Source organism: Thermobia domestica, chromosome 8 (assembly GCF_964235325.1).
Source record: "Thermobia domestica chromosome 8, izTheDome1.hap1.1, whole genome shotgun sequence".
Taxonomy (NCBI): Eukaryota; Metazoa; Arthropoda; class Insecta; order Zygentoma; family Lepismatidae; genus Thermobia; species Thermobia domestica.
In genome coordinates this window covers 105,368,255-105,388,466 of record NC_137461.1, presented here as the reverse complement: position 1 = coordinate 105,388,466, position 20,212 = coordinate 105,368,255, and the positions used below count along the sequence as shown (strand labels likewise).

General features: G+C 36.1%; 1 protein-coding gene across 1 annotated transcript in view; it reads right to left on the bottom strand.

The window, feature by feature from the left end:
* Parp1 (Poly-(ADP-ribose) polymerase) overlaps positions 1-19,847 on the bottom strand; it is an 86,506-nt gene extending 66,659 nt beyond the window's left edge. Inside the window, exons 1-4 of the mRNA XM_081768818.1 lie at positions 19,682-19,847; positions 14,180-14,321; positions 7,768-7,922; positions 2,904-3,100 (exon numbers count right to left, since the gene is read on the bottom strand). Of these exons, the coding sequence (XP_081624944.1) occupies positions 2,904-3,100; positions 7,768-7,922; positions 14,180-14,321; positions 19,682-19,795 (608 nt within the window). The 5' untranslated portion in view covers positions 19,796-19,847. The remainder of the gene's footprint in view (positions 1-2,903; positions 3,101-7,767; positions 7,923-14,179; positions 14,322-19,681) is intronic.
* Between the last annotated feature and the right edge of the window lie 365 nt (positions 19,848-20,212).

Here is a 20,212-nt window from a genome sequence, read left to right as displayed (position 1 = left end):
AAGAAAGTCTGGTTTTCTTGCATTTCTTGTACAGCGTTCCACTATAATAATTAGGAATTATATTTCTAGGCTTTTGACATCTATGATCATTTTAGCCCTTCACGTACGAGGGATGATGCCCTCGGCGATCACACTACCCAGAGAAGTGGGGAGAAAAAAGCGGGAAAAAAGAAGTGGGCTGAGATCCGTGTGTTAGCTATCATCCTGGCATTTACCTGGTGTGAATGAACAATACCCAGGAAAAACCTCATTCAGGATGAATGGCCTGAAAAGTCCTTTACACCTTTCCGACCGTGTCCCAATTGTCACTTGAAGTTTATGACCGTAATTTCGATTGCTCATGCAATGAACGCGAACTTCGTAACACGTGACACGTGTGGCATCAAAGAATGACTTAATGTCTCATAGATACTTCACTCTGCAACGGCTAATACCAGAAAATTCAGAATGTAGTCTACAGAGTTGATGTTCAGTGGACATGGGAAGCGGTAACAATCGCTTAAAAAATTCTCTTAACTGATAAGACGTTCTCCATATCTGTAGTTTCGAAGACCAACTAACTGCCATTACTGGGTGGTATGTAATCCCAATTGGTGATAGGAAGGATGCAAAATGATGTTTAGAAGAGGAATAACGGTCAGTTAGCAATTAATTTGTATTTTTTCAATAGCACCGATCGCTATGTTGGAATGTAAAGTTAACGTGTGGTTCAATGTAATTGACGATTTCATTTACATGTTGGACAAATTTGCACAGACTGGGTTGGATCAGTAATTTGCAGAATATTTTAACTAGAGCACCAACAATCATACGAACGACCTGCACGAAGTCCAGATTTAACGCCTTGCGTTACTTTCGAGAGATTAAGCAAAGAAAATGTACCAAACAAACCCTTCTACACTCGATAAATTGGAGACACGGATTTGGTCCTGCGGAAGTCTTTACAATTCATTCTTGTTCATTTAAAGAAGTTTGAGAATGTTGTCCGTACTTATAGTGAATTTTTACGCTATGCAGCTAAATGTCCATGTTATAACTTATAAGCAACATGTAAAATTTGTTCAACTATCCTTGCAATAGAAGTATACATGTTACATAGCTAATTATCAATGCCCATTTAATCCTCACCACCCTAAATATTTCTAACAAAGACTGACAATTCCACGCAAAATTATTCAATATTACTCTCTGCACTACTCTAAACATATTTTTGTAATTGTAATTCTCGATTATGCTGCAACTCTACTAACAAACATTGCACAATTCAATTGTCTTGTTGTGTTTCGTATACTGTTCAGTGTTAACACTTTCATCACAGAATTAATGACTCACAGCAGCTGTACGACTAAGTTGTAAGACCTACAAGCAAGTAAGGAAGACGCTTTCTACATGAATAGCATTTCTTACATAAATGTTTCCTAAGTAGCATTTTGGTATTATCTTACCTAATATTATTGATCTGTTTCCATCCTATGGAAGATATCACAATCCAAAATAAAATAACGATGGCAGGTACTATAAGCATCACCAGGTTATAGAAGTATTTTTTGTGGACGCTCTGTATATTTTGGAAGACAGTAATATTTTTTTCAATTCATACTTTATTCTGCGACGCAAATAGGTTCTTTCTTCGATGGGAATTGCTTCTTTCCCACGTAATTGAACAAAGAAGTCTTTATCGTCTATTCATATATATATTTAAAACATTGATTTGTGGTGAGAACGTTTCAGTGAGCGACGAACCTTCTCAGTGTTTCTACCTTAACTTATTAATATGCACAGTATATATTCTATGGCTATTTGGGACTGAATTAAGTGAATCTTTCAATCATTTATGGAAATACTAGTTAAACAGATGTTCGACAGCCTGAACGTCGCCAGCCACATTGCTTTACCAGTTTGTTATCTAAACATTCTCACGGTCAAGTTATAGCAATGTCTTGTGCATCGTGGCCAGTGGACTGAAATTAACGTTAACTCTTGTTTATCTTCAATTTGCATATACATACAGGTGATTTAACCTGAGTGCTTTTGAAAATGAACTGGCAACATTAATTCTTCGATGAATGCAGTTCGTATCTCGAACCTCTAAGTTCGAGGAGTGTTACTGCATGTTTCGAAGCAGCAACCACGTACGTCGCGTCGGAAATCAAGTATGATGTTGTGCTAAGGGGCACAAGCTATTAGCCGGTAAAGAACATTTTCTTACGGCTAGCCCCAATCAGTAAACCCCAGGTTCACACACCTTGTGGATAACGCGCCCTCCAACATTATCATTCCACTTTAGAGACTAGGTAATTTTGCTGAACACTCGTGTTGACTCTTCAGGATTGTTTGGAGCAGCAATTATATTACTTCGTGGGATTATCCCGGTGACTTTTTCCCAGTGCTAATCCCCCAAGTCCATTAGTGGTGTGAAATAAGTATATCTAGTAAAATCATTATCTTAATATTCAATCCTAATATATAAAAGTGGCAAAGGGCTATAGCGCAGTGAGAAAGTGAAGTGTGATTTTATTAAAGGAAATACTTATACATATTCAGTGTTAAGTGTTGTGATCGTTTCTCTTCGTCATTTTTTTAAATAGTATTTTAATAAATAATATTTGTGTGCGTTGTGGTCTGAGTGACCGTCTGATCGTCCGTAAGGTTTTCAAAACGAGACATCCAAACCTCTCAGCGCCTAATGCTCATCTTATTATTGAGACCGGCGGGCAATTCGGAAAAAAAAATTAGTAATTCCTTTTTGGTAATGTCCTTCAACGTCTTACCCAGGTAAGTCCAGGTCTACGGAAAATACTCACTGGTAGGGCAACGGAGAACAGAACCACAAACAGCAACCAGGCAATTACAAATTAATGGCAGCCCGAACAGCGACACAACTAGACAACTACAGTACTTACTTCGGAAGTTTTTCTTTCACATTCTGTTGGTCTTCTTTCGAAAGGGTTTTAAAACCAGGAAGTTCCGATCCTTCTGCAAAAAATTCCAACTCTCCTCGAAGCTTAACAAAACAATCAACATGGTGCCACGCATTCATAGGTCCATATCGCTTAGCTGCCTCACTATCATATTCTTTCTTTGCTATTCTCACTTCGTCCTGTAACAACATATTTAAGGTGAAAAATAAAATAGCTGCAATTTCGTAGAACGATGAAAGATACCAATCTATCAACTACGTTAGTATCAGATTTTATGAACGATTTAAACAATTACAATGACATGAAGATAAAAACATTCGAAAAATAGCATATGCTCAACACCAATGCTTTTATTATAGCGAGAAGCAATTCAGGGGTATAGAAGCAAAACCGACTTCGACAAACTGAGTTTTTTATTGCAGTTTATTACTTGTTGGAAAATTAACCAAATCCCAAAATATTGATTACCAAAGCATAATATTTGCCATTGAAATTCAATCGGGAAGTTGATCTTTAGAAGCAAAATCTGTTATATCCATGTGTAAATTTCTCTTATTTTAAAACAAAGTATACTACATCCACCAACCAATCACAATGAAGGATTGAGCATGTTTTGCTTCTGAATGCACTTACGTCTATTTTAAGTGTTCACTGTGAATCATTCGGTGCAGGTTGGAACAGGCACTACAATATTAAGCCAGTCTGTGTATTAATATGGTAAGGGGTCTAATGAAATTGCTTCATCAGTCTTCTATGTGTTGAATCACCTAGTTAATAGTCCAGAGGGCATTTGCAGACAGATGCGGAGGACAAAAATAAGAACACAATAATGATAGGAATGCTCATGAAGTGGCTTGCTATCGAAGCTCCAAAAAGTGTGTCAACTATGGAAATGCATTTTCCAGCTGATGGCCTCTCATACATTCCTCCAGACATGGTGTTTGTAAATTTTGACTGATGTGTGTACAATGCAAGAAGTCATTCATACTTATGATTATCTATGTATGCTTGAGAAGGCTTGGTAAAGATGTCCCCGTCCAAGACTGGAAAACTGCTGTATAGAAAACAATGAAGGGTGTAGGAAATTTCGCTTCAAGATTTCAACTTTCAAAAGAAATATAATAAAGGCGATTGAGCAACTTCACACTGCAGCAGAAGCTCATTACAAAAGCGAGAGGTCAAATGAGTAATGAAGAAAGGGTATCAAGCATCCTCTATTGTGCCCTCCCCCCCCCCTCACACACACACACAAAAAAAAGTGCCAGTAAACAGAAAGAAGCTAAATTATGTTGAAATGCTGCTAAAGAAGCATTTTGAAGAAGACTAGCGAAATGACAATTTATTCTTTTATGAAAAGGTGCCTCGTGGACCAGCAAGGGAAGATGATAGCTATTATACCGAAGCCTTGGAAGATGAGGACGTTGTATTGAAAGACTCCATTTTTTTAAATAACATTTTTACAGCGACTTTTATTTTTTCTAAAATACGATTTCACAAACATGTCCATTTTCTTGTTTTCGTAACTTATAAGTGGATAATGTTCAATATATCCTGGAGTAGTTTGTTTCCTCAATTTTCAAGCAAACAAATTGAAGATTTGGAATTGAAACATGCTAAGTTCAATAAAAATGTATTTATTTCTGGAAAGCTATACAAAACTGATAGCACTACTTAATGCAGATATGTAAATCTACCACTAAACAAACAAACAAACAAAAAAAATAAATAAAAAAAAATGTTCAACAATTCTGAAACATAAGGATGTCACACGTTTTTCTCGTTTCCTGACAAAATTGTAAAATGGACTTAGCAGGTTTTGCTTCTATACCCCTGAATTATTCTTTACGTAGCACAAGTGCTGCTTTCAAAGTCTTGAAAATCTATTTTGTATTCGTATTGTATAACTTCTTTATAGCAAAAGTCGGCAGCTTTCGTTGTGTTTGAGAGCCTTCGGCCAGCACTGCACATATGAGGTTGTGACGAAGTGAACGAGAATCCCACGTTTCTTCTTAGTATGTGTAGTGATGAGGCTCTGTTCCATGTGAACAGTGGGGTCAATACACAGAATTATCGTTATTGGTCAGACACAAACACAGCATGGACAAATGCTTCGAGAGTATTTGATGCAGAAAAGGTGATGGTATGGTATGGGATATGGAACTCGTTATCATCGGCCCATTCTGTCTTTTATGGGAACTTAAATGGGGACAAACATCTTGACATGGTACAGGAACAGGTCTTCCCATCACTGCTGAACCAGAAGATGACTTCCTTGTCTTTTACCAAAAGACAATATACCTTCTCACTATGTATTGTGTGTCGGAGTGGTTGGATGCACAGTTCCCGGGCCATTGGATTGCCACTCGAGAGCCAATTGAGTGACCACCCCGTTCGGCCGATCTGACAACCTTAGACTTTTATTTGTGGGGCCATCTCAAAGTCCTTGTTTATCAGGGGAAAAAAAAAATCACTGATCTCTGACAGCTCGAACAACGAATCAGGCACGGTTCTGACTGTGATGCTGTAAGTGTTATTACGTGTCCATCAGTACTGGAAAAAAGTCTTGCATCATGTATAGCACACAACGGGGTAAACGTAGAGCATATCTTTGGGATCCACATGCAATGTTTACTTCACAAAATTTCATTACTCATTAAAGTTAGGTAAAAAATAATAATAACTTTACATTCGTATTAGCCTAAAATCATGTGTCGAATGACCCCTTCTCATTTGAAATATTGGACCTGAACTCAAAATGTCGGGTATCAAGATGGCCGCTACGGTGCTAAATGACACCATCTGGTGCGCCACCACCCCAAATTACACACATCCAAAGTTTCGTCACCTTTCCTCAAGCCGTTTTAAGAATAAAAGGGTGGTGCTGGACTTTTGCCTCAGCCAGTAGTGTTTTTCTTACATTGTTACAAATGTATGATATACACTGTATATTTCCGGAAAAACATACTGAATTATTTATTAAAGCAATACAAAAAGCAAATTATAGTAATTTTAGACAGATAACTACTAGCGAAAGTTAACACCTACTCTGAAAGTTAACACCTCGGTACAGTAATACATTTCTGACGCCCATCACTATTTCTGCATTCTTGCACATCTCCGAAACAAGTTCTTCCTTATGAACAAATGTGTTCAGAAATTCATGTTGATCAAGATCTGTCCCTATCACTTTCTCGATATCTCTAATGATTCCCAAAAGTGAGCTCAGAAATATATGCATTACATTGCAAGGATCGCCACAGTGGCCACCACCTTGGATTTTACCACTACCACTATGAACACTTATTTTCGTGTGTTATCATCAACAATACAATTTATATAAACAAACACTATTTTAAAAGAATTATTTCGTTTACTTCTGAGAGGAATTCACCTACAAGTATCCTATATTATAAACTAAACAATACTAGACAAGCGCTTGGCGGCCATATCGGAATTTCGTTTTTTTCTTTCTTTTTCTTTTTCTTTCCGGTGATATGATTTTGGCCCATTTTAAATACGTAGTTTCCTCTTGACTTCTAGTTTATTGCCGTAAGAATCTTTTCTGTTGCAGTTTGAGGTAACGCCATGTTTTTTCGCTATTTTCAATAGGCTATATTTCATCTACAAAGACACGAAGAAAGGAGGACACCAAATTTTTAGATAGGGAACCAGGATTTATATGGTGTATTGTTCTGTTATACTAATTCAATACCGTTTGTACGCCGAACAAATAAATCAGCTATAACCATTTCTTGGAAACTTTTTCTCAAATTCTTCAGACACTTTAAGCTTAAAACACTCAAAGCTAGTTTTTGAAAGCGCTTACTTAAACTCTAATATATTTGGGTTTAGCAAGATAAGACTACTTTTCTTTTTCGTATATTTTTATAGCGGTACATTTGGTTCTTAGAATCAATTTTTACTTAAGTTCTTTTTCATTAGAGATTATTTTAATTCGATTATTCATGTCAAATTTTCACAAAGATTTCCAAACTTGACGGAAGGAAAATTTTTCGTGTTCAAGATTTTGCCGAGGGGATGTAAAGACACTCGACTGCCCCCGCATTCTGCTTCATTTAGTTATTCCATTTATATGAACTTTTATAAAACATTTATTCAATTTATCCAAAATACAATTCCTCCAGTTTTAAAACTTTATTTATGCCGGACCTAGGTAGCCAAAGCACTTGTAAAATCATTCTTCGTTTCATTAGGCTGTAGAATAAAATTACAGACTAAGTCCATTTCTCTTCCGTAATTGCATTCCTTTTCGATATATGTCAATTCTCCCCGAACACAAACATCTGAACGGTAATTGAACATCGATATCAAACGGATAGCCAAACAAAAGTAATCGACCCAAGCAGTAGTGACTGAATATGAATTGATCGTTGTAGTAAGTTATTAGCATCCTTAGTATAATTTGGCATTATTTAAGATGCATGAGTCCCTGTCAGCATTCATCCCTTTCATTAGAGTCCCTCTTGAGTTACAAGATGTGACATCCCCCCTGGTGTACAATACTTTCGCGGAGAATAATCCAAAGCTTAAGAAGCGCCATTTAACAACAAAGATACTCAACAGTTAAATACTAGTTGGTTACAAAACTCGATACTATTAGGACTGAATGCTATGGACTTTTTACTAATTGGATCTGTTGATACAACTTTCTGAGTCCAATTTTATATAATTTACATACTCATTAATTAATGAGATTTATCTGACGGTAAAAACAGCATTCAGAAATAAGCGTACAGTGCTATTTTCTTAAAGAACATTTGATCAACTATACAATTATACCAGCTTGTATTATTAAAATTGAAGCCTGTAATATTAACAAACTGACCTTCAAAATTTTCTCCTCGCAACCTCTGCACGTTGCTCGACCAGATTTTGAATATTCCACACAAAAATCCTTTAAGAGGTTATTTTTACTACTGCCTCGCTTCTTTCCTTTTTCTTTCCCGGTGTCTCCACCACCCCCACCTGCTGCACCCGATTCTGAAAGAAAAGAATAATGGTTATATAACATATTTAGTAAGTCAAGCCCAGATAATAGTACGTTTTGTTCTTGTATCCGTAGAGCAGGAAAAAGCACAAACATGAACAGATTGAGATGTTAGCATCATTATGTTTCAATTTTCTTAACACATAATTCATGCCATAAGGCATTTGTAATTCTTTACATACAATTATTCAATTGTATTATTCTAACTTTGTGTATCCAGTCTGGTGAACTATTCAAATCATTTCAGCGTGCTATGCCGCCTTCTACTTTAAATTCTAAAAACTTGACAAAGTAGAGTCATTGTTACGATCTTCTTTCCTGTGTAGTTATCTTAGAAGAATTATTGAAACATTAATCGTAGGAGAAATTAATAATTATGGTTAAAGATAACATAAAAAATTCCGAAACTGTGATCTTTTTTCCATATTTCAGCCATCTTACCTTGAAAAAATATGATGTGCAGTTTAAATATTAACATTTAGTTTGTAAAAAATATTAAATGAGAAAAAAGAATAACGAAACACCACAAATTATGGGTGGTCGCTTTCTGCACATTATAAAAATGTTATATTCAAAAAGTCATTTCTTACACATTACCAAAATTATCATAAGCTCCAGGTTTCTTGAAAAAGTATATTGAAACAAATGAAATTAACACAGTGCTTGTAAACTTTGTTAGTTTACTGGTAGAAATTAGAAGGTATTCTTGAGGTATTGTAGATTCAATTTTATATTTGGCTTGTGCAAATAAATAATCGCACAATTGTGTCGAAGTAACCAGCCGTTTTAAATTAAATTTTTTGACGATTAACATTTCATTACTTCTTCTAGGGTAATTCCACTAGAACGATTTTAATAATGAGTGTAGTTTGACAAATTTTTAGAAGTTACTGATGAAAGCAGTAAAACACGTTGATATTATTTAATTCGCCCGACTGGATACACAAGTTAAGAATATTATGTTCAACATTTATCGTATAGTATCCGTAAGTAAATGCTGTTTATTTGTCTTGCTTATCGACTTCTGCAAACAATACTGTTGCTACCAATCAGTGTTAACAAGGCAGATTATTTCGATGCAAGCTGCATATTTTTACAATGAACACTTTGATTACTGACGTTTGGAAAATTTGCCATTGCTATTCGCCACTATTCTGCACAGTCTGGAGAACATTCGGATCCGACTTAGGAAAACTACGTTTGACATATCTACACTTCCTCCTAAAGTATGACGACTGTGAAAACAGCCGCTGTGTAATTCGATATAGTACACGCCGTGAGGAGAAACTGGACGAAAAAATCTTAAGTGGCGAAGATAATAACTTATGAGATCTCCTTTTACCTGAAAAAACGAATGAGATCTTTCCGTTTTATGACATACGATCATAAACTGTAGGCTAAAGAAGACAGATGATTAATGAATCATGAATAATTCTTAAATAATTGGTGGAATGAGAATATGGAAGAAACAACACCAACCCGAGAGAACCCATAGACACTATGTTATTCATCACAAACTCACATGACCTGGGATCGTACCAGGGATCCCACGTACCAGATGTGAGCGCTTTACTACTGAGCCACTGAGTTCCCCCTATGTTCCACAAATTTAAATCAAATACCTAACTTTTCAGATGGAGCAAAGCTCACTACAAAAATCACGAAAATTTTAAAATATTACACACCAGGAAGATAATTGCTCTACAGCTGCGAATTGACGAAGGCCTTATGGTGACGGATGAAGAAAAATAAATTTCAAAAACACATCTGAAATACGAAATTGAAACGTCAATGCTATAAGAATTTTTCCAAGGCTAATACTATTCAGTGTACCGACAAGATAATACTTTAATAGCATGTTAATTTGATTGTAGTGAATTTACACTTTACAACTTGAAGAAATCAATGGATTTATTATGTTTGTATACATTGGACGCTGGTTAACTCATATGTTCGGTGCGTCTTAACATGAAAAAGATGTATAAATTAACTTCCTTCATTCTCATGGACCATCAAGGTCTTTTGTATTTCTGTACCATTCACACATTTACTGGTGTCCAATTATAATGTTCTTACAAAAATGTACTCTTGCATTGCCACGGGAAGAAGAAATTACTACAGTATGTTTAATATATGTACGTTTTGAGTAAATCTTAAGGGAATCATATCTCGAAATCTCCGATACCTTCCAACAAGCCGTCAGTGCCAATAGCTGACAATTACGATGGTTAGCTTTAACCTTGAGAATTTTCCGGAATTACTAAAGCTCCCCCCCCCCCTTCCTGATGAACGGAGCCGATATAGCTAATGGTTTTACCAAAACAGACACGGTAAACAAATATGTACACATATTACCTGGATTCCTGTAAGTACTTTTTCTTACTCACATCTTACTTCACCGCCTCGTTATCAGAGTTGTGTTCTGGCCTTGACCTCCAAGAACAAATAGTGGGAATACATGTTTCCTTGTCTCCAGTCACAAATACAGAACATCTGTCTCTTATATGAGAATACAAAAGATTTACGAAATTGCATGACCAAGATACGCAGGTAGCTTTATCATTATCATCATAGGTAAACATCGCTTCAATGCGGTCAACTTTCAAGAAAGACAGGTGGCCAACTTACATAGTAACCCTTTGGAGTTCTGGCATTTTTTTTTTTTTTTTTTTTTTTTTTTTTTTTTTTTTTTTTTTTTAAAGGTAAATTACAGACTTTCAGTCAAGCGGCTACAGGATCATCCTATTTATCGTAGGATTATGGTTCACACCTCGTTTTTTTCACAATAGAACAACCTTTCAAATGGTACCATTCACATTTACCTATCAAGTCCCTGAGGCGGAAACTTTTAGAGAAATCGGGATTTTTCTCTGAAAATATTAAAAAAAAAAAAACTTTTGAGCCCCTCTGGACCCCTTCCCCTGTATTAACGCAGAGACCTGGAAAATACTAAGGGGTGTACTAACTGTGTGTACAAAATTTCAAGCTTCTATCTTGAATATTAAGGGCGGGAAAAATATTTATCAACAATCCCCAAAATACCCGATTACCGCAAAAGACCCTGATCTCAGGTATTAAAAAAAAATAAATAATAATCCTGCGACATCCTTATTTATCATAGGATCATTTTATGTCCATCATTCTCTTCAGAATAGAACTGCCTTTCAAACGGTACCATGCACATGTCTCCTTCATGTATCTGAGGCGGGAAAAATCGCAAAGAAAGGGATTTTTTTAATTAAAATATCCCTCCTTTATATTTTTTGCGCCTCTGAACCCCCCTCCCCCTGTGTTAATGCAGAGACTTGAAAAAATCCGATGAATACTACTTGGTGGACTGAATGTTTGTGCAAAATTTCAATCTTTTAGGTGCAAAAGTAAGCCCGCCAAATATATATATATACCCAATACCCCAGATCCCTGTATAAAACTGGACTTTGGGTAAAAATTTCCTGAGACATCCCTAATTACCCTAGGATCAAGGTTCGCCCATCATCCTCTTAGAATACAACTACCTTTCAAACGGTACCATTCACATGTTTACATTATGTATCTGAGGCGGGAAACTCGCGAAAAAAAAGGGACTTTTAACACACACACACACACACACACACACACACACACACATATATATATATATATATATATATATATATATATATATTTACCTTCTTGCCCCTCTGGACCTCCCCCTGTGCTAACGCAGAGATCTGAAAAATATCTGATAAATACTACTTGGTGAACTGAACGTTTGTGCAAAATTTCAATCTCCTAGGTGCAAAAGTAAGCCCGCCAAAAAATAATGAAAATAGGCCTAACAAAACAAAATTTTTAAAAGTTATTACGTCATCACCTCCCTATGTCTCGACGCAGGAAGGCGTGAAACCATACGTAACGTACAATGTCTCTAGAATTGAAAAAACAAAAAGACCGAAGTTAAAAGCTTTACTCGTTTCTTTTTAATCGAATAATGAAGACATTACTTTAGTACCTAAAAATAGGAACTAGAACTCCAAAAGGGTAATAAATAACGAATGTCTTATGGGAAAATGAAAGTTCAAGACAAATCAGGCCAAGACGAGCAGGCGGCCAGGTTGACAGGTTTTATACAGGGTGGCGCGTATTGTACCTACCAATTGCAGTTGGCAATCCTGACCAAATGCGACTACGAATGCTGTGCATGCATACATCGCTGAATAGGAGGAAATCAGGCAATTAGTATGCCACAGAGCAGTGGTCTATGCAAATGTGAATTGCAGATGCTCAGCGGCCACTGCGGTGGAACAGTGATGATCGTCATGTGGCTGTATCCGAGAGGCACAGTGTTCTCACATGGGTAAAACAGTGGAGAGATGGGGGTCACTGGTAGTGTTGCGAACCGGTAATCACGAGGCCAGGGAAGAAGTGTTCGAACGTGTGAAAACCTGAAACGAGCGCACGTACCACTTTGACGCAATTCCAGATGTTCAGTACGGTGACATACAAAAATATTACACCTGTCGCAACGTTCATTGGTCCACTTACTGGAAGATTTCAAGTTTCATTCGTATATAAACTGCAGGTGGTTTAAGTGTTGAGAGAGACTGATCGACAAAACAAATTCGACACTGTACTGATATTCTCTGAATGATTAACCGAGAACTACCATTTCTCCAACAACTGCTGATGTCCGATGAAACAAACTTTTTCACGATTAGATATGTTAATAAGCAAACCTTCCGGTACTGGTAAGAGGAAAAGCCTCAGGAGAGTCCAAAAGTTGCGGTATGGTGTGTCGTTGCATTTGTGGGATTATTGTTTCCTGCTTTTTGAGGATGACGCAGAATGTGTAGCAACTGTGAATCCTGACAGCTACTGCAAAATGTTACATAATTTCCTCATTTCGAAACTGCAGGCAAAAAGGCTGTTGAATATCATTTACTTTCACCAGGATGGTGCACCAGACACACAGCATGCCGAAGTATGCACGTACTCTGCCAAACGTTTCCAAACCGTGTGACATAACGCTTTGGCGATGCGACGTGGTCATCCCGTTTTCAAAGTTTAACAGCTTTGGATTACATTCTCTGGGGTTATGTGAAAGAAAGGATCTTGCTAATCGTTGCAGACAACTGACGAACTTGAGACTGCCATTGACCGTGAAATAAGCGTCATTCCACTGGATACGTTCAGGCATGTTATGGAAGCCTTCCCGCGTTCCATCCAGCAAACGGGGGACATTTGGATGACGTTGTTTTCAAGGTGTACTGAGGTCTGACGATATGTTACGTACTCTAGTAATTGCCAGTTTATTTACTTGTATTTCATAATTGTATTACATTACCAGTTGCACTTACCATGTTTCTGTTATCATTTGAAGTCGGTACATACAATACGTGCCACCCTTAAAACATACCATGTTGCAGTTTGGAAAATACCAATATATATATGTATATACAAACTAACTGACAGAAAAACAACATTTAAATCGATTTTATATTATATTTTTTACCACTTCCACTTCTATTTCATTTAGGTATATTTTAATATAGCCTTGTGTTCAAAACACAACTAAGCTTCCAAGACATTTCTTCCGAATCTAGCAGTGTAATACTTCGTTCGGAATCTTATTTTATTAACTCTCAAACAAAATTTAAATCAACCCTCTATCAATTAGGCCAGGAGCAGTTTGCAGTATGTGCGGAAGGTTGACGCTACTTTAACTCTACAACTGTAAAACACAAGTAGCTAAATATTATTATAGTTTTATATTTCGATCAAACCCGCGAAATATTATACTTTCGCATATATATATATATATATATATATATATATATATATATATATATATAATAAATTGAGATAGTCGAGTCCGAAATATGAGTTTTGTTTTAACATGGAGTGACCTATACGTGATATTTCTACTCCTGGTTCTCAAATCTACTCCTTCATTTCAGTCCTATAATTCACAGTTTTCCATAACCCATTTAAAATCATAAGAAAATGACATTGATCATCGTGCCCTTGCTTTAATGATCCCGCTAAAAATAAGGGGCTAAAGCTTATCTTCGAACAGAAAACTCAAACCAGTATTTTCTGTGGCTAGAAGCTAAAATAAGCTACAGCCCTGCAAATTGTGTTGCTGCTTAAGGTTTAATTTTGAAAGTACATAAAAACATTATAATTCTATCCATCTGCATTCAGTGTTCCTGAAATCCAAGATACAGTTACATAGGAACAGCGGTTTGTTAAAATTTGATACAGTCACTACCTATTTTTGCTTTGATCTTCTCCTGATCCTCCCATCGCAGTGACTCAAAATGCGCTATATCTCCAACACACTTTGGCCTCTGCTTGCCGAAGAAGCACATCTGATGGTACCAGTGAGGGACTTTCCCATCGAACATAGGGGACTGCAATGAATAACAAAAACATTAGATTAATAGAAGTACTATCCCAATACTGTACTGAAAAAACACTGGACGAACTTTACAATACCCGCTTCAATTGGTACCCTTAGGCAGACAAATAATTACATTCGATTAGTTTTAACTAAATGGATCCAAACTTCTCTAATTAAAGCTACCTCTACCCTGCTTTACTCTTTTAAAGCAATCCTAATGATTACTTTTCCATTCACGGAAATTGATACTTTAATTAAGTAGAATCATAGAAATTTCCATTCATTTTCTTTAAATGTTCTAACATACAAAACTAAGTTCACCGAAGCGAAGTAGCTCAAGTGGTAGAGCGTTGGCTTCGCATTCGGGAGGTCGTGGGTTCGATTCCCGCTGCCGACCATCCTGATTGGGGTTTTCCAGGGTTTCCCTCAATCCTACCAGGCAAATGCCGGGATGGTACCTACTAAAACAGGCCCTGGCCGATACCTTCACAAATCCTTTCCATTATTGTTGCTATTGTTATTGTTATATATCCAGTATAAAATGGCCTCAGAGCTGTATCTGGTAATTGTTAAATAAATAAAATAAAAATAAATAAATATTCGATACATTAGAAAGACTTCTTACGCAAAGAGCGAAGGATTTATGCTCGTAGGCATTAGCTTCCACACATGAAATAACTTAGGCGGCATACTGCAGTAGGTACAGTATTTACTCATTAAATATTGGCAACCCTGTTCTTAAATTTGGATAACGAACTTCCAATTCCCTTGTGCAAATATAGAGCTTACTTAGACGCATTTCCACACCCCAAAGAGATTTAAACGCATTTCCAAAATATAATGGTAATCCTACACAAGGTGCCGCTCGAAACTTTTTAAGAAAATTAGTTCAGTGCATGAAAATGTACAATACAGTATATCAAAAAGGGAAAAATTGCTAGTAATTCAAAGATTGTTAACACATTCGGCATCAGCGTAACTAAAGTCAATTTCAAAAACACACAAAAAAAAAATATATTATTTATCAGTTTAAACAGCAGTACTTCTCAGCGCGCCTAAAACGTGCACGCACACACACACACACACACACACAAAAAAAAAAAAAAAAAACGATAAAGTAAAGTTCCTAGAAATAATAAAACGGTAAATAAAACAAAGCTAGTAAATCTAATACTCAAGTGTTTGCCAAAAAAAAAAAGCCAAAATTGTTAAAACTAGTAAGTTATCAAAATACAAAATCCCTAATTGCTGATTTGATAAAATTAAAAGCACAAACAAACGTTATAAAGTGTTATTCCTCTAGTGTAAAGCAAACAAAAAAAAAAAAAAAAAAAGCTTGTTAGAAACAATGTTCAAAAAAGTTTAAAAAAAAATTTGATTCTTCGGTGCAAACAAAGCAGTTTTTTGGTAATAGAAACAGTAAAACTTCTAATCGTAAAGGTTGTCAGTATTCTTACAAGCCCTACCGTCACCAACGGAATAATAAGCTCAAAAGAAATGGTCGTGCTAGGAAAAGGATGTATAATAATAATCATAATAGGAATTATAACTCAAATTGGATACGTGACAACCCCGAGTTAAATTCATATCCTAATGAGTCACCAAGAGCGATATTCATCAAAAATGACAAGGGCAAAAGAAATGTAAATTATCAAATGAAAACTAATTCCACTCAAAAAAATCCTAACAAAAATACCGTAATAACAAATGCTGTTGTTCATCACTCACGCGAAGAAAACTTCCCATGCAGTCGACATTAGAAGGGGGCAATTTCGACTGCACTTTAAATCCCTTGCAGTACACAAATTTCAAAAATCCTTCTGGTAACAGATGTTTCAATTTAACGAGCAATTTGCATGCTAATAAATCTATTTTTAGCGTTAACAATATTCAAGAAGAGGGTCAGGAACAAGTTCGAGTTAATAAGATTTCAGTGAATAGCGGTTGTGCATCAGTAAAATTTCAGAATCGTCCTCAGAATTAGTTTTCAAATCTATGTCATACAGCAAAAAAATTATAATAGCACAAGTCTTAAAGCAACAAACAAATCTAAATACGTAAATAATTTTAAAAAAATTAGTTCCTTGGTAAGTTTTTCTTCTTTTTATAAAAAGTGGAAACCCATGCTAAAAATGTTATGTTTTACGTCTTGGCTAGTACATTTATAAATAATAATAATAATTAACGCAAAACAAAATATTGTCAAGTGTTTCCCAAAATACAATTTAAGTTGCATTACAACCCCATTAAAAGAAAAATGATGAAAGAACATGATTCAGAGACTTCTAGCGATGCACAAGAAGAAGACGAAATGAAAAAAAAATGTTAGAAAAGTCCAGTTCTGACATAAGTTTACCATCCTACTTGACTCAGAAGACCTACTTGATGATAGCCAAGAACATGAAACTGGTACTGATGTGGGCTTAAATACTCCCACTCAAATACAGCTGGAAAGTTACTATACAGTTGCTTACCACAGCAAATGGTATATAGGCCGTGTCATTGAAGAGCTGCCAAGCAAATATCGAGAGAAATTTCTGGAGCGTATTAGTGATTTCTTTCGATGGCTAGTTCGAGAAGACAGGGACACAGCACACATGAACCGTTTGTTTCTTGGTCCAGTCACATTAAATGGTGTCATCAAATTCATCATTCGCTCCACAACAGAGGAAATTGAAGAAAAGTTCAAGACCATCAGGATGAACCTTCTTATAAAAATAATTTAGTAAACCGTTACATTTGCTGCAGTTTTTCCGAGGAGGCCTATTAAGCTAATTTTTACGTCCACTCTTTAGACTTCCTGCTGAGTTACGTTTACTTTTCTCGTTTGAGTAAACACTATTTTACTTAGAATAGAAGTAATGTTTCTTATATACATAACTTAAAAATGTGTTTAACTTGCTTTGCTTATTGTTGTTTCTTTGTTGCCTCCAATGGTACTTTTTTTTTTTCATATTTACATTCTTTTTCTTTATAGTATTATTAAGACTTATAGATACACTTTTATTTTCATTTACTTCTCTTATTTGGGTGAACACATTTTCTCTCAAAACTTCAGGTTTTAACGTTCGTTCCTTATTTCACGATATGTTGTTTCTTTAAGTATATGTAGCAAAAGCAAAAATTTTTTCATCTCTTCACACTCTTGTTTGATGTTTTTTAGTTTATTAACATATTTGTAAAAGAAAGTTTCAAATATTTGAATTTGTGTGTAAAATTTGCCAAAATGTCTTTTTACGATTTTGTATTTTACAATAGCTGTAGACAGGATTTTTTTTTTTTTTTTTTTTTTTTTTTTTTAGCCATAACTGTCACTATTTGTGCTATTGTAATAAATCAGACACTATTGAAAAGAGTAGAAAGCGTTCTTTGTTCCTATATACCCCAAATGCACAACACACCTAATGTATAAGATGTGGATGGAGTGTTCCTATTTACCCCGACTTGTAGGGTAAAGAGGAACACTTAATTTTTTTTTTTTTTTTTTTTTGGTTATACTTAAGGAGCCGAACTTCATGGTTACGGATGGAATAGAAACGCGATACTTTCAGGAATTATTCATTGAATATCTACCTACTTAAAAAGTTGGTAACATACCCAATTTTAATTAGTTAATGAGTGATTCGAAATAAAAGAATACGTGTATGTATTCCGCTCTCGTTGTGTTTTGGAGTTTATTTATTTACCTTTATGAGTTGCGATTTTCACATTTTCTATGTGACGTCACTGAATCATGGAAGTGCGTCTGCGCAGATTGATATAGGCGGCAGCTGAGTGAAGAAGGAGGCAGAGTAATATGGCGACGAGCTGCACGTGGTATGTGTTGAGAACACGCTAAGAAAAAAATGTCGGGGGAGTGATTAGAGTTATGTGAGTGTGTGACTCATGGAATATTACTGAGTATGGTGTTCTTGAAATAAGAATTACCTCACGGAAAGAAGACAGTTTGAAGTCGCTCGGTTATATCCTCGAACCATTTGAGATATGTGAAAATGAATGCTTCCTGGGCCTTTTTCTCTTTCTCGTTGCATTTCTCAATTTGGCCCTTGTACATAAATGTGTATCCCTGTAGTGCCCTTATAATCCTCCAACCATTTGAGATATGTGAAAATGAATTCTTCCTGGTCCTTTTCCTCTTTCTCCTTACTTTTCTCAATTTGCCCCTTGTACTTACATGTGTACCTCTGTAGTGCCCTTGTACTTAATGTATGATTGTGGGGGAGGGATGAACGCATATCGCATGTTCCGTGCACGTTGGTACTTCTTACTGTTGCACTACGTAAAAAATTGATTCTATTTCATGTACAAGTGGTAATAGAACACATAAGAAACGCAGATCAACCTGTATTCTTACTCCATATTGGAGTGAGAATACAACATGATTTGGGTTTCTTGTGTGTCCTTTTATCTGTTGTACATGAAATAGAATCAATTTTGTAGCTAGTGCAACAGTAAGAAGTATCCTCGTGCACCGAAAACGAGAATTAGCTGTTCTTAAGAATTACTTTTTTTTTTTTTTTTTTTTTCAAAAATGTGTAACCCAAAAATGGTAACAACATTAAATTAGTGCTTGGCTCAGAAACACAACACATGAGGCTACCTTTTAACAAACCAGCTTTCTCCTAGAGCAATACGTAAGAAAGCTATTTGCTGTTGAAGTTTGGAAAAGGTGAGTAACTCTTTACTTTGGGCAAGGCAGTAATATTATATCAGTACAAATTGCCGAACGAGCGTCAGCGAGTGAAGGTGGTTAGAGGCCCGCAGGGCTCCTTTGATTTCTGTCTTTTCTTCTTGGGAACTGTAACTCCAGGAACCGGTCCAGATGAATTGGTTATTGCCACTGCTTTGCCTAAAGTAAAGACTTGCAAAAGGTGTTCCTAATTACCCCACTTTCTCTTATTTAAGTAACAATTGCTGGACCCCTTCTGCATAACATTATCCAAAATACTAATCCTTCCACAATTATTTCAAGAGGTGTGCCAAAACTTGACTTGCACACCAGTAAGTTCTCAATTTCACTAATAGATGTGAAAGTCGGGTCATTTTGGTTCCAACTTAGTCCCGTTGAAATGCGGGACATCTCCAAAATCGGGACTGTCCCGACAAAATTGGGGCAGAAATTGGCTTCCCCATTGGAATACACGGGAACCAAAAAAAAAATATATTTCAGGTGAAAATTAGTTACATAATAAAATGCCTTTAAAACCGAAAGCATACAGTGCAGTAGTAGTTATTGTCATTAGTCAGCTTTATTTTTATCTACTGTAGCATGGCTTTCCTGCCGAACATGCATACCGGCAGGCGGGAAATCCAACCTTGACATTACGACAAAAGAATGTTCGCGGAAATTAACACCAAGAAATGCAGTACCTGAACCATTACTGCTAATCGAAGTGAATCCTTTGCGATGTTTCCCTTGCATCCTCTACAAGATGCACGACCACTTTTGGCATATTCAGCACGATAGGGTAAATCTTCCGCCATCCTGCAAAAGTTTTCTTTCACTCTGAAATTTACAAGTATTGCCAGCTGAATTAATGTGTTCTGAACCGATACAACAACAGTGTTGCTAAGACTAGAAAACACAGAGAGAAGCGATCACCGGAAATCATGGAGTACGTAACCATGGGCCCCATTCCGAGCTCCCCGCTAAACATGGGATAGCAACGCAAGAAAACGCAAAAGAAGCAATATGAATTACGATATTACCTCTGTGACGATAATCGTAAACTAAAACGCAAATTTAGCGTTGCATTTACGCAAATTTATACGTAAAAAGGCCCAACTCATGTTCAGAAGAGAGAGTTTATTACATATCCTTATTCTTTTTTTTTTTTTTTTTATGAAAAAAGAGAGTTGTGAGTGTTTCGAGAAAAATGGAAATGGAACGTAAAAAAATCC